Raw genomic sequence first — 25,815 nt, 5'->3', positions numbered from 1 at the left:
TGGCTCACCCCTATAATCCTAGCACTTTGGGAAGCTGAGGTGGAAGGACTGCTTGAGTTCAGGAGTTTGAGACCAGTCTGGGCAATACAGTGAGACTCCATCTCTACAAAAAAGTTTTAAAAATTAGCCTCATATGGTGGCACATGCCTGTAGTCCCAGCTACTTGGGAGGCTGAGGTGGTAAAAAAAAACTGGAGCTATTAGTTTGAAATGGGGCAAAAAACCAATAAGTGACTAATTTCAATGATACATGATCAAACTTGTTTAAGCCTACTTTCCTGTTCTACCGTCTATGGCCTTCACTTCACCGCGGCTCCCTGAAAAGGCAGTCTACCACAGCAACTCCCATTTGTGTTTCCTCAGTCATATGTGATGCCCATTATTTCTCATGTGTCTCACTGCCTTAAGATTTCCTGGTTCTCCTTTTCTCTGTAACCTCCTCTTTGACAGTTTAATGGCTTCAGGTTCAACTATCATCTGACATATGTGGATGACTCACTCACACCCTCTCTTCTAGGCTATTCTGGATACCACTGCATGTTGCCTCAAACTTAATATGGCTCGAACTCAACAAACTACCTCTTATACCAGCTCCTCCTCCAGTGTTTCATTCCTTCTATTAATGGCATCATCATCCTCCCTGTTACCCAAGGCCACTGGTACTTATTTGACATAGTTTGGATCTGTGTCCCCTCCAAGTTTCATATTGAAATGTGATCCCCAATGTTGGAGGTTGGGCCCAGTGGGAGGTGTTAGGGTCATGGGGGTGGATCCCTCATGAATGGCTTGGTGCTGTCCTCGCAACAGTGAGCAAGTTCTCATGAGATCTGGTTGTCTAAAAGTGTGTGGCACCAACCTGCCTGCTAACTTGCTCCTGTTCTCGCCATATAATGCACCTGCTCCCCCTTCGCCTTCTATCATGAGTGGAAGCTTCCTGAGGCCCTCACTAGAGGCAAATGCTGGCACCACACTTTGTGTACAGCATGCAGAACCATGAATCAATCACATCTCTTTTCTTTATATGTTATGCAGTCTCGGGTATTTCTTTATAGCAAAGTAAGAATGGCTTAATATGTCATTCTTCTCTCTGATCCCAGACCCAATTCTATGTCATTTTAATAGCTCCCACATTTATCCCCTCATTTTCTTCTCTTCTGTCATTATCATAATCCAAATAAAAATTAATCATACCTTGCCTAATATTGCTACACTTGCTGCTGGCTGATTAAAGTGTGACTCTGTCAATGGTAAAAAATGTAAAAGCCCGTTGCCTACAGTTTGTGACCTGAACCCACCCACCCCTCCAGCCTTATCTCCACAGTCAAGACATGGGTACCATGGGTGGGTCCTTTATTGTGGCATGTTCTTTCACTCTGCCATGCCTTTGTTCATGTTCCCTGTCTAGGCTCCCTGTCCTCCCAACCTGTGTGTGGTTAAGTCCTAATCCTCCTTGAAGATCCTGCTCAGAATCTGCCTCCTCAGGGACATCTGTGCTGCTCCCCGCAACAGATGGTGGTGCCAACATTTTGCATATACTTCTGTTATAGCATTTACCACATTGTATGGCAATGGTCTGTCTCCCTACTAAACTGTGATATCCTTAAGGACAGAAGAGGTGTCTTTCATCTCTGTGTCTCTAATGAAAGTACAACGTTGGCTGAATAAAGAAACAAATGGATGATTTAAAGCCCACCATGACATTGCATCAATCCTACTTTCTTTGTTTCATATATCCTGTGACCCAGCCAAAGTGAATCAGTTTCTAGTACATATCCAAAGAGTTCCTACTTCTGTCTTTTCTGGCTTTGCTACATGGTGTGCTGTTTTCTCAAGTCGTTTCTCTGTAATTATCAGAGGTTAAAAGCATGGGCTTCAGAGGGAAACTAACTGCATCCAAATCTCGACTCTACCTCTTATTATCTGAAAACGTTGGGTAATTTACTTTACCTTCTTTCCTCACTTTCCTCATCTATATAATCATCAAACTAATAGACCCTAACTCATAAGACACTGTGAGGAGGGCAACATGTGATGATTTGTATCCTGACCACTTCCCTTCTCCTTACTGTTTGAATGTGGACACAATGGCTAGTGCTCCAGGAGTCACCCTGTGTGCATGAGGAAGGAGTGAAAGGGCAGAAGCCTGGACTTCTGATGACTGTGGAGTTGAACAAGCCCTGGACTGCCCACTTCTAGACCTCTTTTTATGAGGGAAAAATAAATAAATGAACCTCAATGTCAATTATTTAGGTTTTCTTTCACATATCTTGATTTTTAAACTTTCAGCTTGATTAGTACCTGATATGCCTCAGCTGACAGTAACCTCTTTTTTGAAATTTCTTAGCACTTTATTTGCGTGTCTGTCGTAATTGTAATCTTCTTTTTTACTTATGCAAATGCTTACTTTTTCTATTAGACTGCACATTTCATCAGGATAGACCCAAGTCAAATTCATCTTAGTTTATGCTACCATGCATAACAGCATACCTTTGTAAAGGTAAAACTTAATACAAAAAAGCATTTTTAAACAGCAAGAAACCACATAAGCTTACTATCTGGTAACTCTATCAAAGATACAGCGGTAGATGGTAACATTTTAAACTTTAAGATAAACAGAAATATATTTTTAAATCACCCAGTATATTATAGATATGACATAATATAAAATTTGACTAAAAACATGAAGTTATTATTAAAAATATGTTATCACTAACTTGAAATGCTGGTATTCAAGCAGCGAGCAAACATACAAGTCTGCAAAAGACCTTACTCAAGATACCTTTATATTTTAGATAAAAATGTTGAAAATATGTATTACCATTCTAATTGCTCCACCTTTCCCACGATTCTTCACCAGGGTTATCACACGTACTTTGTCACTTCCGTATTTCTGGCAATATTTAAAAGCTACCTGTGAAATTATATAAAAGTCAGAATAAAATTAATTTGGATTCTAAGAGAATTATATAAGCCGTGTTTCTTGCCTTGGCTCAAACACTGCTATTGGCGTTTACCCCTTCTTGTGACTAGATTATATCCACTCTACATTTTGATTACCTGGAGGAGCTGTAGAATTCTTGGTGGCACTGACCTACTAGGTTGAAATCATAGTTCAATTTCCTGCAGAGGAACTGCCAGAGTAGACAATGACCTTTCTTTCTTGACTCCTCTACCTAAGCTACTGAGCTGCTTAAAACAAACAAACAAACAAAAAAAAAAACCCACAAAAGCCATGTGCTATCTGACTGGTACAAAGCTGTGATTGGGCCCTCAACACTGGTTAATGACTTTTGTGTTTGTTCTGGTCTGCAATCGATCTTATTCCCCAGAGAGGCTGTTTGTATCCTGACCATTTCCCCCGAATCTTTTCACTCAAATTCCTCTCTCTCAGCAGATATCCGTGCTGTAACTTCTTTTCTAAATCTTCAATCTCTTCTCTCTGCTGGCTCCACAGCCTCAGACTTGCTTAAGCTGCCAGCATCCTAAAAACTTTCCTTTGACTTCACTATATTCTCAAACTACTGCCATTATTCTGCTTTATAATCAAAGTCATGAGATAGCGGTCTACATTTGCCACCTGCATTTCATCACCCATTTATTTTTCAGTCCACTGTAGCATGGCTCATGCCCTTTGCTCTTCCACATCCCCTTTCCTTGTAACCTTAGTCCATCAGGTACCCTCTCCTTTGACAACCATCTCTACAGGCAGCTGTAAAGTTGCTCTCATCTGGCCTTTGCCCTCCTCTAACTGTTCCTAAATTTTCACCACTAACTCCTTTTGCTTGGCTTGCTCCTTATATGCTGATAATGCTCACAAGGACCGACTCTACGTTGTACACATAGCTAATGGGAAACCCCTGGCCATCTTCTCTTGTCAACATAAAAGCTCACTGGGAGTCATTGCATGGGCTTAATTACACCTTATACTTATGAATCTCACATGTCTGTTTAGAGCCCAGACTCTCTGTCCTGCGTCACCTAGTTATATACTGAATAAATAAAAACTCCAGAATTTCATTCATCTCCTTCTCCCACTCCTGCTCAGTCTATATTCCTTGCTGCAGCAAATGGCATCACTACCTACTAAGACGCTCAAATTGAAAGCCTGAAAATCATCTTTCATTTCTATCACACATCACAATTCACTGGCTACTATAACTCACCGACTGATTTGTAAAATGCCTCTCAAATCCATGCCATCCTCACATCTTTCTGACCTAGTTCAGCGCCTTATCCTCAAAAGTCTCCACATCTCTAGCCTGACTCCCTAATTCATTCCCAAAGTTATACGAGGAGCATTTCTAATATAGAAATCGGTTTACATAAGCCCTGTTTAAACACCCTCAAGGATGACCTACGGCTTCTAAGCATCACATATGAGTTCCTTATCATAGCATAGGAGATCCTTTGTGATTCAGCCCTCACCTTTTTAGCCAGCTTCTGAGGCCGCCCCATTAGTACCATGTACATTAGCAGTATTTGAGATTTCCAGACCATACCACGGTCTTACACTTGTATGCCTTTTCTCAGAACACTGTCTTCCAGCTTCCTCACCTGTCAGGCCAGCTTAAGACTCAAACACCATTTCTCTTTTCTAGCCTCCATGCCCACCCTCACCTTCCCCCAGAAAAAAGAAAAGTATAATTCTAACAGCAATACGTACTACTAAAGCATTTTCTCATTCAACTATTACTTTACTCATCACATAATGCAAATGTCAGCGCTGTAAATGTCAGCGACTTAAAAGCAAAGATTTTTATTTCTGGTTTCTGACATATAGCTGAAATCTATCAGTCTCAATGAGCAAATGAAGCCATGGTCCAGTGTACACACTCCTGTTGTACCACTGTTAACTAACTGCCAATCCAGCAAACAGTGCCTCCTTCTTTGCTGTTACGGCCCCAATAATGCATAGTGACAACTGTGAAGCCCTAGGGGATGAACCATGACTGGTCTAACTCCTCTTTGCTGAGTACTTCTACAGCCTCCCTGCAGGCTTGGGTGGTCATGTCACTAAGTTCTAGCTTGTGAACTTTGGGTGTGGGCTTTACTAAAGGGGCAGGTGAGGACTTCTGATAAAGATTGCCATTCCTAGTTAAAAAGGAGAGATGCACGCAGAGATGATCCTTTTGTTTTGACACGGGGTCTTGCTCTGTTACCCAGGCTGGAGTGCAGCAGCACGATCATAGCTCACTGCAACCTTAAACTCTTGGGCTCAAGCAATCCTCCCACCCTCCCACCTTGGCCTCCCAAAGTGTTGGGATTATAGGCATGAGCCACCATGCCCAGCCCAGAGATGATTCTTAAATTCCTGGCTGTCCCTTACTGCTCCAGGACACGTAATATTTGTAGCTGTGGCCATTTTGTGATGAAGGAATGCGTGAGACTGAAAATGATAGGGATCCAGCAACCTGATCCTGTTAAAATGCTAAGCCAACCCTGGAATCAACTATTTCCAGACTTCCTGGCAGATGAGATAATTACACGTCTTTATTATCTAAGCCACTCTATGATATAGTTTCTAATTGATAAAAATGTCTAACACATAGTGCTCTAATTATTTACTGCATATTTCCAGTATTATTAATAGATGTGAACTCCTTCAAGACAGAAAGTAGTCTTTACATCTTTGTATTTTAGTACCAGTCAGAACTCTTGACTCCTGCTTAACAGCTGAAGAAATGTCTGTTCAAAGAACAGTTATTTGTGCTGTAAATGTTTACTCTGGAATGGCACAATACTTGATATTCATCATAAGGCTCCAAACCCAAGAAGATAAAGTCATTGTGTGAGTAGCTAAGTGAACTAATAAGACTTTACTATGTTAGGATGAAAAGCTCCCTCTAGAGTCTGTATGTAGCTTCAAGGAATATAACATTGTTGAAGCCACACCTATTTGGAATGGATGCACACTGAAGTTTTATAGCACGGCGTTTAGTATACAGGGCAGCAGCAGTCACTCGGCCACCATTTGTGAACTGAGTTCCTACTGAGTGCCCACTCGCCTTTTTGCTATGTTGTTTGAGGATATAATAAATATCACTGTACAACTGCAGTATTCTCTTGTACTATAATTTGTGCCCCCTTAGTCTGAAACACCTCAAGAACAAGAGCCATACCTAAAATTTTCCTCACACCCCTCAGACCGCAAGACGTTAACAGGGAATCCGTAAATACTTAACTTGGCGAAAACTGGTGTCTTTGTTTTAAACTTCTACTAAATATAATTTCAACTTTCCACTTCCTCCCAACCTTGGGAGCAGTGGGGCCAATTGCTAACCCCTCCCTTGCTTGTCCTCCCTGGGAGGGCATCTCTGATCCTTCCAGCAGAGCAGCTGGCCACTCACAGGTCAAGGGCCACCAAAAAAGTGCTCCTCAGGAGAAGATGCGCAGCCTCAGCTGGGTCTAGGCTACCTCTCTAATCTCAGCAGCAAGTGTCTGAAGTTTGCTTTCCATGCCATTCCCTGCATGTATCACTAAACTGCCGAGATGGCTTGTGTTCATAACTTTCACATCATACTACTCAGAGTGCAGCACTTACCCTTCCTAGGCCAGACCCTGCCAGTGCTCTCTGTGCATGTGAGAGGACACACCTGCCTCCCACTGGCTGGTATGAAGGCAGGCTTCTATTGGCGTGACTGCTTTAGAAATTATAAGGCAAGATGGAGCATAGAGAAACTGTGCTTAGGGAAAAAGGAAGCACAAACTGGTAGGCAATGAAGGTTCCTACCCTAAAGGCCAGGAGGAACTGTGTGTGGGTATGTTTCTTCCCTATCTGGCGATCTTCAAAGCTTCCCTGGTCTTATGGAGAAGTTCCATAAACGAAATCTGTTTTTTCTGCTATCTACACTGTAACAATGGAGTGTCAGGCACAGTTTTAGGGTCCCCTGGTGAATGAAAGTGAGATTTCACATGTGCAAAATTATTCTCTATTTTCTATCTATTGTCAATTCTAAAAGCAAGTGTATTACCTTTGAGGTCTGATCTTTACTGCCGTCATCAACTACTATCACTTCGTAAGTGAACGCAGGATCTCGTTTCTGCAAGAAACAAAAATAAAATAACACAATTTGGCATAATTGCCATAAAGTATTCTAATAAAATTATCAATAATTTAAAAAACTTCTTTAGTGTTGATACATATAAATTTGAATATAAATATTAGTGCACAAACCGCATAAAATAAAAAGGCTAAGTAAAAAAAAAAAAAAAAGAGAGAGATCCTGGGTAGAGGTGGAGAGTGAATATTGACTCAATCTCCACATATCACCTTGCTGTTCCCTGGTCTGCCCCATACCTTGGTGGTGGAAGAAGCCAGGTACTTGTAGTGCTATAGCACATCTGAGAGGGTACAGGTGTGCAAGAAAAAAGCTCTTGAGGTTTGAAGTCAGAGAGGGAAGATTCCAGCTTGGCTGCAGCATTTCTTAGCCTAATGACCTTGGGCAATTTAACATTTTGGGCCTATTTTCTGATTAAAAAAAGAGAACAGAAAAACCTACTCTATGTGGCTGGTGTAAAGATTACATGTAATTGAAGAGGTAGAAGCCTCATACATATTAAGGGCTCAATTCCTTTCTTCTTTTCTCTAAATTGAATTTTTGGAGTTGGTAATAAGGTAATACGGCCCTTTCTTTTTCAGTGAATCTTCTATTTCCCCTCTATACAAAAAATCTAAAAGCAAAGTAAATCAAAATAATTTTTTTTAAAAAAAGAACTCACTTAATTCTTAATCCCTCCAAGGAGATTCCAATGGCAGCTAATGTTACAAAAGAAGATTGTGTATTATTTCTCTTCTCCTTATGTAAGGAAAAGAGGAAGAAAATGTGAAGGGAGACTCTTGAGAATACTGAAGAAAAACAAAATAATTTCAATGTAAGTGTAAGTCTTTTAAAAATATCTTTTTTTCTGTTCATTCAGACTTAGTTTTTCTGTTTATTCAAACTCAGTTAACCAAAAAATAAAAAAAGAGAGAAGAGAATAAAAGTTAACAGCAAAAACAACAATACACCTTTTCTTATAAGTCACAAAAGTAGAAACAGCGTTGTGGTATCATACAAAGTCTGCAGACATACACTGTCACTCAATTTTAAATATATCATCAGGCAAGACAGGATAAAAATGGGTAGGAGGTCACAGAAACAGAAATTTCTGCTTCCTGGTTTGTCCTGGGTCACCCACCTGCCTCTGGAGGTAGCATGCTACGTGCCGGGCTTTTGGATAGCAACAAGCCGAGCAGCAGGTGGCCCAGCAATCGGGGTGCTGCCAGGACTGCCTCTCACAGTGCATCTAGCTTGGAGTCCACAAGTTGGTGACCTGGTCTAGTTTTAATTGGAGATATCATATTAAAAGAGAAAACATGATACCTGTCTCTTCTCTAGATAGCTCAGAGCTTCATCCATCATCACAGGCACTTAAAGAAAAAAATATATAAAAATCGCTTTAGAAAATGATTTTCCAAGCCCGGCACATTCAGCTTACATACAGAAAAAAGTCCCAATAAATCTAACAAGCCCCTCTGGTACTCTCCCAATGGTCATTCCCATCTGGAATCCTGCCTTCCGTCCACAACTTGCTTATTACCTCTCTAGAACATTCCAGCCCCACTGCCTCATGATGCTGCTCCTATTCGTGAGAGCAAATATTCACTTCCCTCTCTGCCGAACTACAATTATCAATGTGCGCTCAACACAGCCCACATCTATTAATGTTTTGGCAAAGACGGTGAAGTCAAATACTTTAAATTTCCTTTTCTTTCCAAACTACCCTTTACCAAAAAAATCAAAACTGGGCTTACACCGTTTTTCTTCATTGTATGAAGGCACAACGACAGAAAGTTGTTTGGTAGGTAAGTCCCATATGCTGGGTAAAGTTTCTTTCTGGCCTTTGGCATTTAAGAAGAACTTCTCTTCTTCATGTCGATGGAGTGCTGGCATTTTTGTAGCAGTTATAAATGCAACGATGGAAATCTAAAAGCAGACATACATGTCTTTTACAAAAAAGAAATTATGTTTTGCTGACTTTTCCGTATTTATGTTAGAATACATCATCTACTTTTCTTTTAGTTGAATATTCACTCTCAGGCTTTAGTTCATTAACAATGGTCTAGAGGTGACTCCAAAATTAGACAATAGCGAGTCCGCTAACTAGTCCCCTACTTAGGAATGAGTTACTGTCCTTTTTTTCCATCAGTAAGGTGCTGATGATGCCTTGGGAGGCTCTGTCTCTTCCCAGTCATCATTCCCCAGGCTTCCATCATCCCAGCTACAAGAGAGATTAGTCACTACAGGAAGACCAGTCTACTCTTAGGTGCCCTAAATCTCTGATCCTTAGCATGTCTACATGCATAGACACACGCGCGCGCACACGCACACACACACACACACACACACACACAGTAAGGTCCTATCTCTACCTGGAATCTACATGTGACAGGACAAGTCCATTTTGCAGTTGGAACATGCAGGGTGAGGGTAGACTTCCCATCGAGGACCAGACAGACCCAAGATATAAAAGGAAGATTCCCCAGACTACCAAGTAAGGACAACAATGTTTAAGAATATGTTTTTGATACTTAACTCGAATTGGAATTCAGAATACAGCATTTACTGAAGTATCTAACTTACAGGCTCCCCTTCCATAAGCACTTGGGAGCTAAGCTTTGGAAATAACCATTTTTTTTTTACATTGTTTCTATTGGTACACTTTCTGCTTTCAAAACAGTCTATAAATTTTTGGAATGCTACTCATTTGTGATTTAATGACCAATTTGAAGACACTATCAAAGATTACAACGGCTGTGCTGAAAGGACAAATTAGTCAACTTGAAGGGGCTCTCAGTGGCCTATGATGCAAGAATCTCATCATCCTCCCACCTCCCCCCTGCCAAAAAAAATTATTGCAATGGATCAAACCATGAAAATACTGTAAATCATAAATTCACAATGACACTAAAAACAAAAGCTGGATAAGATGCAGGAGCCATCTCATCATTTCAAAAATCTGTCTTTTATTTTGCATTTTATATGTAGGAAAAGTATTTCAGGGTAAATGAATAGCTGAGGATGAGATTTCTTTCATTACAAAACTCTAGGCAATAAATGAAGGATACAATGAGAATATTTCACTTTGCAACCCACAATGAAATAAAGCATGTAGGTAATGATCCTCAATGACTACTAAAACCTTTAGGCTGATGACAAACTTTATAAACTGGTGGGTCTGGCTGGCAACACTTGAAACCATACATCCATCTTAACACCAGAGACAACTGGCCATGACATGACTCCTAATGAGACACAAGAGAAAGGAAGAGGCATCATTCACAATTTTTTCTTGATTAAACAACACATCAGGTATGTATCTGATCAAGTCTCTCGATCCTAACTACCGGTTTACAGAAAATCTGAGATAGAAGATATTAAAAGGCATTAAGAGGAAGCAATCAAAGAAATCCAAATTGTGAGAAGTTCTACAGGACAAATGATCATATTAAAGACAAGGAAAAAGGCCAGGCATGGTGGCTCACATCTGTAATCCCAGAAGTTTGGGAGGCTGAGGAAGGCGGATCACCTGAGGTCAGGAGTTCGAGACCAGCCTGGCCAACATGGCAAAACCCCGTCTCTACTAAAAGTATAAAAATTAGCCGGGAGTGGTGTGGCAGGCGCCTGTGATCCCAGCTACTCAGGAGGCTGAGGTAGGAGAATTGCTTGTGGGCGGAGGTTGCAGTGAGCCAAGATTGCGCCACTGCGCTCCAGCCTGGGCGACAAGAGCCAGACTCCGTCTCAAAAACAAAAAAAAAATAAAAAAAAGGAAAAGAGAAAGAAAAAAAGGAGGAGGAGAAACTTTTAACCGATTAAGAAGATGTCAACGGAGTACAAGGTGTGACACTTGTTTGGATCCTGACTGCAACAAACAGACACATATATGAGACAAGTGAGGGCAAGTGAACTGAGGGGGCATTTGAAATCACAGAATAAACATAAATCTGTGACTACTTTATTGTGGTATTTTAAAAAGCGGGACCTTATCTGTTAGAAATAAATGCTGAGGATTTAAAGATAAAGTGTCTTCGAATTTTGTTTTAAAATAATTCAGAAAGGAGATGAGACTGTGAGAAAATAAGAATGGAGAGTGGATATATACGAAGACAAGATGAGGTTGTGAAAAATTATTTTTTAAATTATTTCTTGCTCTGGCATTTAAAAAACCTAAGTTTCACTAGTTGTGTAACATTTGAGTACATGAGCTCATTTCTCCAACTTGTTTCCTCACCAGTAAAATAATGCTAATGATAACATATATGTCACAGTGTTATTTTAAAGATTTAATGAGATAACTCCTATTAAACCAAGTGCAACAGTGAACATATAGTAAGTACTACACTCAATAAATGGTAGCTCTTGTCATTTCAAGCTAGTGGGAACAAATACCGTCAGTACAATCTCATAAAATCTGTGCAAAAGACCCAAAGTAAGGCAGCTTCAATCTAAGAATGTGTGAATCCACTCCCCGCCCAAATAAATAAATAAATAAATAAATCCTGGTTTGCTCAAAAACTTGAAAAAACAAAAAAGCCCTAAACCCTGAAATCTCCACTAGTTAGGGCAAGAGAGGACTCCTCTCTTACCCAGATACTATTAACAAAGAAGTAAGGATGCGTTACATTTTATCTAAACTGTAAATTTATGCATCCTCTGGAAAGACGGCAGGGTGGCCTTCCTGGCAGTGCTGTCTAGATGGCTAATCTGAATGTGAAGGAAGCTGAAATCCTCTCCACTTACTAACTTAGAGGGCAGGCTCATTCCAAGGTATGTGGGAGAGAGTTCATTTGGCCAATTTTCTACCACGTAACAATCAGCAAGTGTTTACAATGTTTTTGTGTTTCGAGAGCAATGGCAAAGAAAATCGAGTTTGAATTCTACTGTCCTGCCTTGTTTATGGGCGCTATATTTAGGGTGCTTAATTCTGGGCCACACGCGCCCCTGACAAGAGGCCTGAGGCCCGTCTCTCTCGCTCACCCTGCGTCCCTAGTGGGTCTCATCGATCCACGGATTTATTCCCATTTGTAACAGATAGCTGCCGTCAGTCTGGGCTCCGTCCATCTCTATCTGCTTAACCCCATCAGCAAAGGAGGCATGCTAGGGAGCACACCCCTTCTGGGGCTCCAGACCTCCCTGGGTGGAGCAGAACTGCAGCGGCTGCAGGTCCCGGAGAGTCTGGGAGAGATCGAGACTGAAAGAGCGGGTGGGCAGGGGGCATGGGCGCCAGGGGCGAGGGAAGCGGCGACGATGCCAGGCTGGGTGGGTGCGCCCCAGTGTGAAAAAACTTACAAGTCTCTGAGCACACAAAGAGATAATATTTCAAAGGAAAATTAAAGAACGGAAGAAAAGGAGAGTGAAACTCCAGGAAAGGAAACTCCGAGGTCAGGTATTTGGGGGAAGCTAGGGGAAATGGGACTTGTCTGAAAACGGGTAGCGCGCAGGAGGGGACGCCTGAGGAGCTGCAGTCTCCGGGAGAGCAGTGAGCCCCGGCCTGCGCGCGTTCCCATCCCTGTTCTCACCAGCACGAGGGCTGCGGCCGCCAGCGTCGCGCCGAGTATCGCCAGCTGCAGCAGAAGCGGAGCCATCCTCCATGCCGGAGCCGCCCGCCCAATCCCGCACCTACACACAAGCGGAAGCGCGCCCGTGCGATTCGGCCCCGTCACCAGAGGTCGCTCCCGCTGGCCGCAGCGCCCCCGCGTGGCGAGGCGGAGAAAACGCCGCTCTCGTGCCCTCGGCGCCCAGTCGGTGGAGAGGCGCGCCAGGTTCCGTAGCTGGGCCCAGGTTTAGCAAGTATGCAAGACGTCTACTTAATTTGAATTTCAGACAAAAAAAACTAATCATGTTTTTAACAGCCTTATTAAGATAGTCACATACCATACAACTCATCCAGTTAAAGGTTTCTGGTTACACTAGTTTTTATAAATTGTGGTAAACAAAAAGTTGCCATTTTAATCATTTTTACAATAGTGAGTGGCATTAATTGCATACACAATACTGTGCAACCATCACCACTATCTATCTGTAAAGTCTTCCCAGCTCCCTCCAGGTTCTGGCAACAACTAATTGCATGCTCTATTTGGGGCATACTCATGCTTAAAAAAAAATGCTGTGTTTATCAGACATTCGAATTTAACTTGGTATCCTGTATTTTATCTGGGAACCCCGCCTAGGAGGGAGATGGCAGCCTTGAGCACCACACAGTCTACAACACAAGCTGATGCAGAGCATAACGTGGTGGGACAAGGAGCGCAAATAAAGTTCGGGTTTCTCGGCCGGGCGCGGTGGCTCACGCCTGTAATTCCTGCACTTTGGGAGGCCGAGACGGGCGGATCACGAGGTCAGGAGATCGAGATCATCCTGGCTGACACGGTGAAACCCCGTCTCTACTACAAATACAAAAAATTAGCCCGGCGTGGTGGCGGGCGCCTGTAGTCCCAGCTACTCGGGAGGCCGAGGCAGGAGAATGGCGTGAACCCGGGAGGCGGAGCTTGCAATGAGCCGAGATCAAGCCACTGCACTCCAGCCTGGGCGACAGAGCGAGACTCCATCTCAAAAAAAAAAAGAAAAAAAAAAAGTTCAGGTTTCTCATGTGCTGGAGCAAGGAGCCCTTGACCAGTGAAGAGGCAAGGCCAGGGCTCAGTCTAAGTCACAAGCGGAAAAAAAATACGCAGAAACATTGGAATAACGCTCCACACACACTGCTTGATTCTTCGCTGGAAACCCTGTTATCTCTGAACTGTTGGCGTTATTCTGAGTTACAGCACCAGCTTTTTTTATAAAGAGGGAGACCTTCTCCTTCTTTAACAGCAGATTCGTCAAAATACGTCCAAGGCAAGGAAACGTAGAAGGGCGTCTGGGCAAGGGAAAGTCGATGCGAAGGCGGGCCAGGGACCTTTCGTCGCGTCCCCACCTTGGCGTTTCCTGTGGCGTGAGCGGCTCAGGCAACCGTGTCGAAAGTGCGGCGGCGGAACGGGCGCGCAGGCCAGGAGCGGCGCAGGCGCAGACGCGCGGGCGGGAAGATGGCGGCTGGGTTCAAGTGAGTGTTGGCGGGTGGCGGGTCGAGTTCTGTACCCTGATGGACGGCAGCTTCCTTTAACTCTTAGCTGGGATTCTCTCACCCGGAGGCCGACCCCGTTGGGGTGCCATTTCCTTCCTCGTCGAAGCAGGCGACGGGTGGGAGGACCTGGAGGTGGTTATAGTGAAAAGAAAGGGCTTCTTCCCCCCAGTGAAACGAGTGATGAAAGGACTCTGTAGAGTTCCATGCCCGCTGCGAGCGCTCGTGAGCGTGGTGTGTAGTGAACGTGCAGCAGTCCCAGGAGACATAGTTGTACTCTTTTAAAGATTATGGCCGGGCGCGGTGGTTCACGCCTGTAATCCCAGCACTTTGGGAGGCCGAGGCGGGCGAATCACCTGAGGTCAGGAGGTAGAGACCAGCCTGATCTACATGGTGAAACCCAGTCCCTAATAAAAATATAAAAATTAGCCGGGCATGGTGGTGGGCGCTTGTAATCCCAGCTACTCAGGAGGCTGAGTCAGGAGAATCGCTTGAACTCGGGAGGTAGAGGTTGTAGTGAGCCGAGATCGCGCCACTGCACTCCAGCCTGGGCGACAGAGTGAGACTCTGTCTCAGTCAGTCAGTCAATCAAGATTGTTGCATCAGAGCCACATACCGCCTGCTTCTCCCTTTCCTGTCATTTATTTCTAAAAGGATCATGCTTCATTTGGAAGGTTTGTGTGTGTGTGAAGCCAATGGACTTTCTTAAAGTTTCTAAAAAATGGATAAATAGGATTCCAAAGGAAATCCATTATGTTGAAATAGTTATCTATAAGTATAAACTCCGAAGTCATGATATAGTAGTATATATACTTGCTTTAAAATTAACCTTCTTAAACAAGATCTAGTGGCGAGACTAGTAGTAACGCCTGGGATTTCAAAGTAACAGTGAGCCTGAACATACCTTACATAGCTATAGGGTGCATATGAAAACATCTGTGGTCTCTGTGGTTGTTAAAGTTGCAGGTACTGCTAATGTTACTATGGTTTATTGCCTACAGTCATAATTGAAGAATATGCTAAATTTCAGTTACAGTGAAAATAAAGATGTACCTTTTTAGTTTCCTGAGTTATCTAGTAAGATATAACTATTCATGATCACTAGATTATGAAAATAATTTTTTCATGATCACTAGATCACTCTGAATCCTTTTTTTTTTTTAATTTAAGTTCTAGGGTACATGTGCATAACATGCAGGTTTGTTACATATGTATACTTGTGCCATGTTGGTGTGCTGCACCCATCAACTTGTCAGCACCCATCAATTCATTATTTATATCATGTATAACTCCCAATGCAATCTCTCCCCCCTCCCCCCCATGATAGGCCCCAGTGTGTGATGTTCCCCTTCCCGAGTCCAAGTGATCTCATTGTTCAGTTCCCACCTATGAGTGAGAACATGCTGTGTTTGGTTTTCAGTTCTTGTGACAGTTTGCTAAGAATGATGGTTTCCAGCTGCATCCATGTCCCTATAAAGGACGCAAACTCATCCTTTTTGATGGCTGCATAGTATTCCATGGTGTATATGTGCCACATTTTCTTAATCCAGTCTGTCACAGATGGACATTTGGGTTCATTCCAAGTCTTTGCTATTGTGAATAGTGCCGCAATAAACATACGTGTGCATGTGTCTTTGTAGTAGAATAATTTATAATCCTTTGGGTATATACCCAGTAGTGGGATGGCTGGGTCATATGGTACATCTAGTTCTAGATCCTTGAGGAATCGCCATACTGTTTTCCATAATTGTTGAACTAGTTTACAATCCCACCAACAGTGTAAAAGTGTTCCTATTTCTCCACATCCTCTCCAACACCTGTTGCTGCCTGACTTTTTAATGATTGCCGTTCTAACTGGTGTGAGATGGTATCTCACTGTGGTTTTGATTTGCATCTCTCTGATGGCGAGTGATGATGAGTGAATCCTTCTTTCAGAGCAAGAATGACATGATTCTTTTGACATCTAGATTAATCCGCTTTTAAAGAGCTCACGCAAATGGCTTGTAGACGCCAATCTTCTAATCGTTTATGGCAGAGTTAAGGACAGCAATTGAATGTGATTGCTGCTGCAAGGATTTTTACTTTCTAGAATTACTTTTAGTTAAAAGTTGTGGAGATGTATGCTGCATCACAACACTCAAGATCTTTGCCAATTTCTGGATTTATGTTAAGATCAGTTTATCTCAGATATATTTTTAACACGTGTTTCAGAACTGTGGAACCTCTGGAGTATTACAGGAGATTTCTGGTGAGTAAAAGTTATGTACATGTTTTGCCTTTTGATAACAATGGACTGCTTTTAAAGATACATTTCAAGTAATTTAATCCATTTGAAGTAACATTTAATGTGTTTCCCCTAGTGTGTGTAAAACTTGTGATAGATGTGTAAAATATGTAATAGGTATAATCTATTTTTGTATAAACATTTATTTAGAAAGAGAACTGCCGTCCTGATGGAAGAGAACTTGGTGAATTCAGAACCACAACTGTCAACATAGGTAAGGATGTATTTTCCATTTTCAACTGTATGATATTCCCAAGTTTTAGTCTCTGAACCACCTAAACAGTTTTTCAGCCAAATTCTCTTTGTCTAAAGAATTTGATAATTTTTTGTGTGAAGAGATTTTTATCTGTACAAAAGCCCTGTAACTGAATGAAAAATGATTAACACAAATTCAAGGACAGGTGAATAATTATTTAAACACTAATTTAAAATCGTTATGTAAAAATCAATTATTCTTACGAAATATTCATAAGCAACTGAGAGGGGTAGCAAGATAATCATACACAGCAAGCTAAAACACTTAATTTTAATGATTATATAGATAATTTTGTAGCTGTTTTCCTTTCATGGACTTTTCATTTTGCTTATCTTTTCAGGTTCAATTAGTACCGCAGATGGTTCTGCTTTAGTGAAGTTGGGAAATACTACAGTAATCTGTGGAGTTAAAGCGGTAAGTCTAAATATGTCCTATGGAGATTTGAGTTACAAAGTTAGCTTTATTTATTAGATTGTAATATACACCTATAATTCCACTCTTGATTTGGCAGTTGGGTGTCAGTTTTTAATATTTAATTTCCCAAGAGCTTTCACTATGAGTGTTAAATAATATGACCCAAGTTTAATGACTGAACATTTGTCAAATGTACCAAAATGAAACAACTTTTAAAATCTTAGCCACCCTTAATTTTTAAAACATCTGGTTATATCATTTGGTAAATTAACAGATTTTTGGTGACATCCTTTTAGCCAGTGATGACATGTAATCTGTGTAAATGTGTGGAAAATTGAAATTGTTGAAAAGAAAAATGTGAGGGAATAATGGCTACCATTTACTGAGTACCTGCTATGTTTCAGACACCTTTTTAGGCACTTTACAGAATTATCCACTTTAATCCCTACAACAATCATTTATTATTTTTCTCCACCTCCTGTTTTACAGATGAGGTTCAGTAACCTCTCCAGGTACATAAGACTCACAAGTAAAACTTGAGACATAAATCTGACTCCAAAGCCTGTGCTTCTTTCACTACAATACACCCTGTGTTATTTAACACTTAGTTGAGATTCTTCTTTGGTAAACCTGGAGTGATATATAACAATACGATTTGAGAACTTGCTCCTTGTCAGGTTTTATGCCTGGGATTTAACAGGTTTATCTCATTTGGCCCTTATTAACAGACCCTAGGAGTAGACACTATTTTCTTCTCATTTGACAGATGAGGAGTTTAAGGTTAGAGGTTAAATAACTTGCCTAAAGTCAGCCAGTAAATGTGGCTCTGACATTTGAACCAGCTTACTAATTGCAGAGCGTTTGCTCTTTTTTTTTTTTTTTTTTTTTTTGAGATGGAGTCTGGCTCTGTCGCTCAGGTTGGAGTGCAGTGGCAGGCTCTCGGCTCACTGCAACTTCTGCCTCCCGGGTTCAAGTGATTCTCCTGCCTCAGCCTCCCAAGTAGCTGGGATTATAGGCACGTGCCACCACACCTGGCTAATTTTTGTGTTTTTAGTAGAGACGGGGTTTTGCCATCTTGGCCAGGCTGGTCTCAAACTCCTGACCTCAGGTGATCTGCCCGCCTCTGCCTCCCAAAGTGCTGGGATTACAGGTGTGAGCCACCGCGCCCAGCTGAGCTTTTGCTCTTTACCACTAAAGCAGCAATTCCTGAATCTAGCTCTACCATGTGGGGAATAAATTAAGATTCTTGGCTACTAGGTGCGGGCACAAACTCAATTACTGTTTTTCAAAAGATCTCCAGGTAATCTTGATGAGCAGCACTGTAGTGTAGTCCACTGTACTATAGTGCCTTCTTGTCTTGTAGAACTACTGTGAAGATCAGCACCAATGTCCTTAGAGGCCCCAATACAATTCCCGAAGCTGATATTTGATAGAGCCTCCCATAACTGATTGCTAAGTTGTCTTCATAATTTTTCAGTAGCTTCTTTCAATAGGAAACATTTCTTTGCTACTATAGGAATTTGCAGCACCACCAACAGATGCCCCTGATAAAGGATATGTTGGTAAGTTAAATGGTTTTGTAATTTTAATACTAATACTTCTAACACATTTAATAATTTTAGTTAAGTCCTAGTTGAGTTGATGTAAAGAAAATTATTTCTAATATTCAGAAATATTTAAGAATAAAACAAATTCCTCAGAAGTTTTCCATGTTAGTAAAAGATAGCATAATAGCAGGATATAGAATTTCATAAATTTAACCTTTATCAAACTTGCTTGCTCAATTTTTGTTTATACATTCATATGTTACTAACCAAGAAAATAGAACTTTGGCTGGGTGTGGTGACTCACACCTCTAATACCAGGATTTTAGGAGGCCAAGACTGCAGGATTGCTTCAGCCCAGGAGTTCGAGACCAGCCTGGGGAACAAAGGAGACCCCTTCTCTACAAAAAAATCAAGTTAGCTGGGTGTGCTGGTGCACACCTGTGTCCCAACTACTTGGGAGGCTGACGCAGGAGGATTGCTTGAGCCTGGGAGGTCAAGGCTACAATGGAATATGATTGTGTCACTGCATTCAAGCCTGAGTGACAGAGTGAAATCCTGTGTCAAAAGAATAAAATAGAATGGAATTTTTTTTAGTTAAAGAACTGTCATTGCACATTTTTTGTTTCCATAAAGATTCTTTGCTTTATACAACTGCTATTTTTTTTCTTGTCTTGGAACCATCTGTTCTTTATGGTAGAAACCATCATTTTCTTAAATGAGAAAACCAGTTGGATGTTAGCAGAGGGTCTATCTTCAGTTACAGATTGAGGTATTTTGGAAGATACCAGGAAAACTTGTAAAGGATTTAGGAGAATTGAGGTCTAAAATAGATTTTTAAAAAATGCATATGGGGGAAAAAAGTCAGAAAAATATAAATTTCATGCATGGGAGTCTTACAGAGACCAAACAGAATATAACTATGTTACAATGTATTCTATTCAGAAAAGCCTGTCCATGGCCACAGCTGCCTTTACTGTGGATTGATACCTTTAACACTTCAATAATCCATACATTAAAAAGTTTAGGCCGGGCACGGTGGCTCACGCCTGTAATCCCAGCACTTTGGGAGGCCGAGGCAGGTGGATTATGAGGTCAGGAGATTGAGACCATCTTAACCAATATAGTAAAACCCCGTCTACCAAAATACAAAAAAATTAGCTGGGCGTGGTGGCACATGCCTGTAATCCCAGCTACTTGGGAGGCTGAGGCAGGGAAAGCTCTTGAACCTGGAAGGCGGAGGTTGCAGTGAGCGGAGATCGCGCCACTGCACTCCAGCCTGGTGACAGAGCAAGGCTCCATCTCAAAAAAAAAAAAAAAGTTTAGTTCATAGCTGCAGAGTGTTTCTTTCAGTTCCGAATGTGGATCTACCACCCCTGTGTTCCTGGAGATTCCGGTCGGGACCTCCTGGAGAAGAGGCCCAAGTGGCTAGCCAATTCATCGCAGATGTCATTGAAAAGTAAGAGCACCATGATACAATTTTACTGTAATTCATTTTCAGATAGTTTTTGACTTTTCATTTACTTTGCTCTTTGTCATTAAATCAAGTTCACAGATAATTCAGAAAGAGGACTTATGCATTTCTCCAGGGAAGGTAAGAGGAATAGAGAAGCTATAAGTTCTTATTAATTCTGAAGGGATTTTTTTTGTGGGGGAAAGTGAACAAGGAAATTAAAATCACCAATCAAAGTAGCCTTAAATATGGCTGCTTTACAGATTTTAGAGATTCAGTCATTTCTTACTCTATAATTCTCTAAATGAACCATATTGTTTATAAAAAACAAGTTTGACTAACTTACTGCCTGTCTGGGAGCTACCTTTTAAACTGAAGTAATTTTTTTCCCCCTTAACTTTTAGAGAAAAAGTTCAATCATTTTTTATTCCTTATAGCAGATTATGACATTAATCATATTAACATATGTTTTTGGTGAATCCACAGTAGATTCCAAAGTCTATTTGAAAATGTAAAACTAGGTTGATTAGAACCTAGAGAGGCTTTCCATAAACTGATACGTTAGCACTGTAAAACCTAAACATTTCCTGTATGATGGGAAAGTGCATTTTGAATTTTAGCTAGGGCTTTCAAAACCATCTTCCTTATCTGTAACCTCCCAGTAAGAATGGAAATTCCTTCTATATCTGTAGCTCCATTAAGGGAAATGGACATGTTTGTCATTTGTCAGCTTGGCAATCAAAAGCCAGCTTTCACCAAACCTGTCCACTTCTGGTTTTCTACTTGAAAAAGGTAAAGCATTTTCTTAAGGTTTTTGAGCCCTGAAGGTTATCTTGCTTGTTTAACCAAGGGTTCTGTGGTTCTTAAGTCTAAGCGAATAGCATGTTCTACCCATTAGAAGGCTTTAATTTCCTTTTGTGTTAATTCTGTTTTAGCTTGCCTGGGTTCTGTACTGTGATCTCATTTGCCTTGACTATGATGGAAACATTTTGGATGCCTGCACATTTGCTTTGTTAGCGGCTTTAAAAAATGGTAAGCAGCCTTACAAAAAAGGCAATATTCCCACTAATGGGTTAGAATGTTCTGTTTTGTGAAACTTTTAATGTACATTTGCTTTCATATGCTTCCAAATTAATGAATGTAATACTGCCATTACTTTCCAAATATAGTTGATAGTTGTATATTCTCTAACTGAATGCTCTTTAGAGTGCTGCTTTGACTGTACCCATGTACTTAGGTTAGGACTTCAGTCCTTTCCATAATAGTGTTAATAATGGTGGGAGAGGGAGACAAGACTTGTAACTTCTGGCTAGGTGATTGGTGAAGATCTGCCAGTATCCTCATAGTTCTTTATGTGATATTGCCAAAAGAATTAGAATGGATTCTGTTGTTTTTACTGTGAGGCCACAGTAATAGTGAAGTTTCTTAGCAAGGAGTCTAGGTTGACTGATTAGTTACAGATTTCAATAACTTGTGCATATTCCCTATCATTGGTGAATGATGAATTGGTAGGAACAAATAATTGGAGGTGGAAAATAAAGTTAGCACAGCAATATTATAATAGAGTGGTTAAGTGAATTGGAGGTAGAAAATGAAGTTAGCACAATATTATAACAGAGTGGTTAAAGCAGAGACTTAGGTTTGATTCCTGCCTCTATCACTCTGTGCTGAAGTTTCCTTATCTATAATAAAATAGGGATAATAGTACTTAGTTTGTAAGAGTATTGATTAGGTGAATACAATGAAAATGTGAAAATGCTTAAAACAGTACCTGGCATATACAAATTAGCTAGACATGTTATCTATTAGTAATAATTTTCATTTCAAAACTGGGTACAGTGGCACATGCCTATAGTCCCACCCAGCTACTGGGGAGGTTGAGGTGGGAAGATTGCTAGGAATTCAGTTCTAGCGTGGGCAACATAACAAGACCCTATCTCTAAAAATTTTTTTAAAAAATCATTTTGACTTCGTAAACTTAAAAAAATTATGCAATAAGCACTAGGTAGGCATGTCAGATGTTGTGAAGAGCAATGTATATCCTCTGTATTTACCTTAGTGGCTGTAAGGTGCTTTTTAAAAAGAAATGTGGCCGGGCGCGGTGGCTCAAGCCTGTAATCCCAGCACTTTGGGAGGCCGAGACGGGCGGATCACGAGGTCAGGAGATCGAGACCATCCTGGCTAACATGGTGAAACCCCGTCTCTACTAAAAAATACAAAAAACTAGCCGGGCGGGGTGGCAGGCACCTGTAGTCCCAGCTACTCGGGAGGCTGAGGCAGGAGAATGGCTTATAAACCCGGGAGGCAGAGCTTGCAGTGAGCTGAGATCTGGCCACTGCACTCCAGCCTGGGCGACAGAGCGAGACTCCGTCTCAAAAAAATAAATAAATAAAAAATAAAATAAAAAGAAATGTTCTGGGCAAGTTAAATCGAGGGAAAGGTGAATTAAAAAAAAAAGCTTAGAAACCATTTGTTTCTTAGAGACTTACTTTACAAATTTGCCTTTTCTTAGTACAGTTGCCTGAAGTTACTATAAATGAAGAAACTGCTTTAGCAGAAGTTAATTTAAAGAAGAAAAGTTATTTGAATATTAGAACTCATCCAGTTGCAACTTCCTTTGCTGTGTTTGATGAGTAAGTTAATCAAACTTACTTTAAAATTTTCTATATTTAAGATTTGGGTAATTGATGTTCAGCATTCTAACTCTTCAGGAAGTGCTATGGTGACTCTACATCCTAGTTTTCCCTGGACACTTGAGTTTATACTTGTCCCTGCACAATTATTTCTAGTCAACCTGTCTGCTTTCATAAGCATCCTGATTTGGATGATAATTGTGTTCACTTTACCTGTTCCTTGGTTTACTTATACCTGTGTAATGTTAATTTCTAATTCTTTCACTAAAGATTTACCTGAAGCTATCTTCAGTATTTTCCAAGGATTTTAGCACATTCAGAAATAGAAGAGCAGGGCGAGGCATGGTGAGGCATTAACATGCCTGTAATGCCAGCACTTTGGGAGGCTAAGGCAGGGTATCACCTGAGGTCAGGAGTTCGAGACCAGCCTGGCCAAGATGGTGAAACCCTGTTTCTACTAAAAATACAAAAATTAGCTGGGTGTGATGGCATGTGCCTGTAATTCCAGCTACTTGGGAGGCTGACAGTATGTTTAGTATTTTCAAAGTAAAATTTGTTCCATGGATTGATAACGTATACTTTTTTCTTTTTATAGCACTTTGCTTATAGTTGACCCTACTGGAGAGGAGGAACATCTGGCAACAGGAACCTTAACAATAGTAATGGATGAGGAAGGCAAGCTCTGTTGTCTTCACAAACCAGGCATGTTCCTGCCACTTCAGTCCTAAACATATGTAGATGAAAACTCAGTGTGAGCCTTAAATTAGGGAGGGCCAAATGGAATATGAGATAATTTATTTACCTAATTTAAGTTTACTGTAGTTTCTTAGCTACCTCAAATTTTCTTCCATCTTAATGGTGTATGTCAGTGATTCTTAAACTTAAGACATACATTAGAATCACTTGGAGGTCTTGTGAAACTAACTTGCAGATCTTGAGACTGTACCCTGATTTATGTTACCCAATTTTTTTGTTTCATAATTTGATATGACATTAATGTTTTTTGAAACGCAGTGATAGATTAAAAGTATTGGCAAAATAATTTTTCAGGTGGAAGCGGGCTGACTGGAGCTAAACTTCAGGACTGCATGAGCCGAGCAGTTACAAGACACAAAGAAGTTAAAAAATTGATGGATGAAGTAATTAAGAGTATGAAACCCAAATAAATAGCCACTTTTCAAAACAGAGTTGTAAAAATTGTATTTGTTAACACTGTGCACAAACATTTTATACTAAATAAATATCAAACTACATTCTTCTGAAAGATGTTTCTATTATTTCTTAGGTCACTTCCATATAATGTATAGTGAAACCATTTTTAAAAAGCAATGACTTAGGCAAACCAACCCTAGTTTGTTAAACCATTTCCCTGTTTTTATTTAAAAATGATAAGGTTGTGCTTCTGTATAAAGTTTGTACATCTAGCAATGTAAAATACTGACACATTAATAAAAAACAAAAAGTAGAAACTCAATCCTTTTGATTCAATGCTCTTGTGTTTTTAAAAAAGGAACAAAAAATAATGCAAGACTCAGAATTTTGGAGTGGTTGGCGTGCCTCTCTTCATTTTACTTTTTGACTGGCTGCCTGTATGCCGATGACGGTGTAGCTGAGCTGTTTGTGCTGCTGCTGCTGCCATAGCCATTTGATGCTGCAAGAATCGCAACTGCTGCAAAAGGGAGGAAAAAAATCGAGTTATGTTAAATGCAGGCAGGTGTGGAAAGGTGCTTTTCCTGAGAGTGACGAAACAACACAACTGAAAAAGGGAGAAAGCACCAAGATAACAAAAAGGGACTATACCACATTGAGACAATGCACAGTCAAACAGCACCAGTGGCACAGAAGCCTGCTGAGGGCTTTAAAAATGATTCTTGGCAAACTTAAAAATTATTTGTTACTTTGCCCTGCCAGTCTATATTGTAGTAACTCAGCAACTTCAGTTACCATTTTGTTGTATAATGATAGTTTATAGCAATATAAAACAACCCTGAATATCAAGATAGTCAACTATAATATGCTGACTTTCCTTCCTAAAATGATGGTATAACATTTTTCTAAATAAACAGGTATGACATTTACTAATAGGAACACTTTTCTGCAATAAAATATTAGAAAGTTAACAATTGGCACTTACAACTGTCTATTTCAAAATACACTGCATACTAGAAAAATGTATGTTAATGTGCCACCAGCACTTCATGAAAAATTTTAAGAGTACGGCTTAAATGTACAAAATATATTCAGTGCTCCAAGTTGACTGGCTAAAATGTCAAGACTTTTAAATAAACTTTGCTAAATTATTTACCAATTACTGTACAGTCTTAAAAGACAGTAAAATAAAACTAAAGCAAGTTATTTTGAGGTACTTTTGGAGCTGAGTATCTTTAAAAATGTAATCAGAGTGAAGTTGCTGGATTACTTGTATCTGTTGCTGCTGCTGTTGAAAGGCAGAGGAGAGCTGGAATCTCTGCTGAGGAAGGCTTTGCTCAGGTCTGTTCTCGGCAGAGCCAAGCTGAGACAACACTACAGAGAGGAGAAGGGGAAAGCAGGCCAGTCAAAAAGTTTGAAGGCTACCAGGGTTAGAAAAGGACAACACAGAAAATGAAATAATAGAAAAGTTAGCAGTATGATTAATCTTAAGTATCAAATCATAGACATTTCAGAATAAATTTAGTATATGGTCTCCTGTTAGTTGGGGGTACCACTGATTATGGAACTTTCTGGACACAAAAAGAGAAGGGAGTGCATTATGTGTCAAAGCACTGAACCTCTCTTGCATCTGTATAAAATTCGATACTGGTGCTATTTTGTTTAGAAGAGTACATTATTTTTGAAATATAACCAACAGTAGAGAAGGGAGATGGAAGAAATCCAAACTATCGTAACAACAAAGCTGGTAGACAGACAATTGCTTTAAACAAAAGATGTTGCAATGAATATCAGACTACTATAAATAAACAACAGAGGTGATGAACTGAGACTGAGCATTGTTTGTTATTTTTTGAGCTGACTGGAACCACAGTAATCAGTTCAACACTTATTTTACATATGAGAAAGTTTGAAGGCCAACATGATTTAAGTGACTTGGACTCAAATTATGGCAAATCTGTGGCTAGGAACATTCTCATGACTTTTCAG

The 25,815-nt window shown here is 40.5% G+C and overlaps 3 protein-coding genes across 36 annotated transcripts in view; 1 reads left to right on the top strand and 2 right to left on the bottom strand.

The window, feature by feature from the left end:
- ALG5 (ALG5 dolichyl-phosphate beta-glucosyltransferase) overlaps nucleotides 1-12,695 on the bottom strand; it is a 52,536-nt gene extending 39,841 nt beyond the window's left edge. Inside the window, 5 exon segments of the mRNA XM_033235096.1 lie at nucleotides 2,818-2,910; nucleotides 6,971-7,039; nucleotides 8,363-8,409; nucleotides 8,794-8,965; nucleotides 12,559-12,695. Of these exon segments, the coding sequence (XP_033090987.1) occupies nucleotides 2,818-2,910; nucleotides 6,971-7,039; nucleotides 8,363-8,409; nucleotides 8,794-8,965; nucleotides 12,559-12,624 (447 nt within the window). The 5' untranslated portion in view covers nucleotides 12,625-12,695.
- A 960-nt stretch (nucleotides 12,696-13,655) lies between these two features.
- EXOSC8 (exosome component 8) lies at nucleotides 13,656-24,126 on the top strand. The gene is made up of 11 exons (XM_033235089.1): nucleotides 13,656-14,075; nucleotides 16,305-16,341; nucleotides 16,528-16,591; nucleotides 16,974-17,047; nucleotides 18,564-18,609; nucleotides 19,945-20,050; nucleotides 20,140-20,185; nucleotides 20,980-21,076; nucleotides 22,557-22,677; nucleotides 23,273-23,379; nucleotides 23,728-24,126. Exons 1-11 carry the CDS (start codon nucleotides 14,059-14,061, stop codon nucleotides 23,841-23,843), a joined length of 831 nt encoding a protein of 276 aa, XP_033090980.1. The 5' UTR covers nucleotides 13,656-14,058; the 3' UTR covers nucleotides 23,844-24,126.
- The window catches only part of SUPT20H (SPT20 homolog, SAGA complex component), a 52,188-nt gene continuing 50,224 nt past the window's right edge, over nucleotides 23,852-25,815 (bottom strand). For 21 of the 34 annotated variants that reach the window (XR_004442895.1, XM_033234811.1, XM_033234917.1 and 18 more), the window contains 2 exons: nucleotides 25,097-25,200; nucleotides 23,852-24,346 (listed from right to left, as the gene is read on the bottom strand). Coding sequence is in view for 29 of the 34 variants with exons in the window: in XM_033234811.1 (XP_033090702.1) it covers nucleotides 24,209-24,346; nucleotides 25,097-25,200 (242 nt within the window). In the remaining 5 variants the exon portion in view is untranslated. The remainder of the gene's footprint in view (nucleotides 24,347-25,096; nucleotides 25,201-25,815) is intronic. The other 13 variants (XR_004442894.1, XR_004442891.1, XM_033234958.1 and 10 more) reach the window with 3 other exon arrangements.

The sequence above is a fragment of the Trachypithecus francoisi genome, unplaced genomic scaffold (assembly GCF_009764315.1).
Source record: "Trachypithecus francoisi isolate TF-2019V2 unplaced genomic scaffold, Tfra_2.0 Contig01461, whole genome shotgun sequence".
Lineage (NCBI taxonomy): Eukaryota > Metazoa > Chordata > Mammalia > Primates > Cercopithecidae > Trachypithecus > Trachypithecus francoisi.
Note: the sequence above shows the minus strand (reverse complement) of the source record. Positions and strands in the feature narration are given on the sequence as shown.

Bases quoted from the DNA above. Each gene is read 5' to 3' on its own strand.
- EXOSC8 (XM_033235089.1), top strand. The intron at 16,592-16,973 runs GTAAGGATGTAT...TTATCTTTTCAG, and splicing joins AACCACAACTGTCAACATAG to GTTCAATTAGTACCGCAGAT. The intron at 20,186-20,979 runs GTAAGAGGAATA...ATTCTGTTTTAG, and splicing joins TATGCATTTCTCCAGGGAAG to CTTGCCTGGGTTCTGTACTG.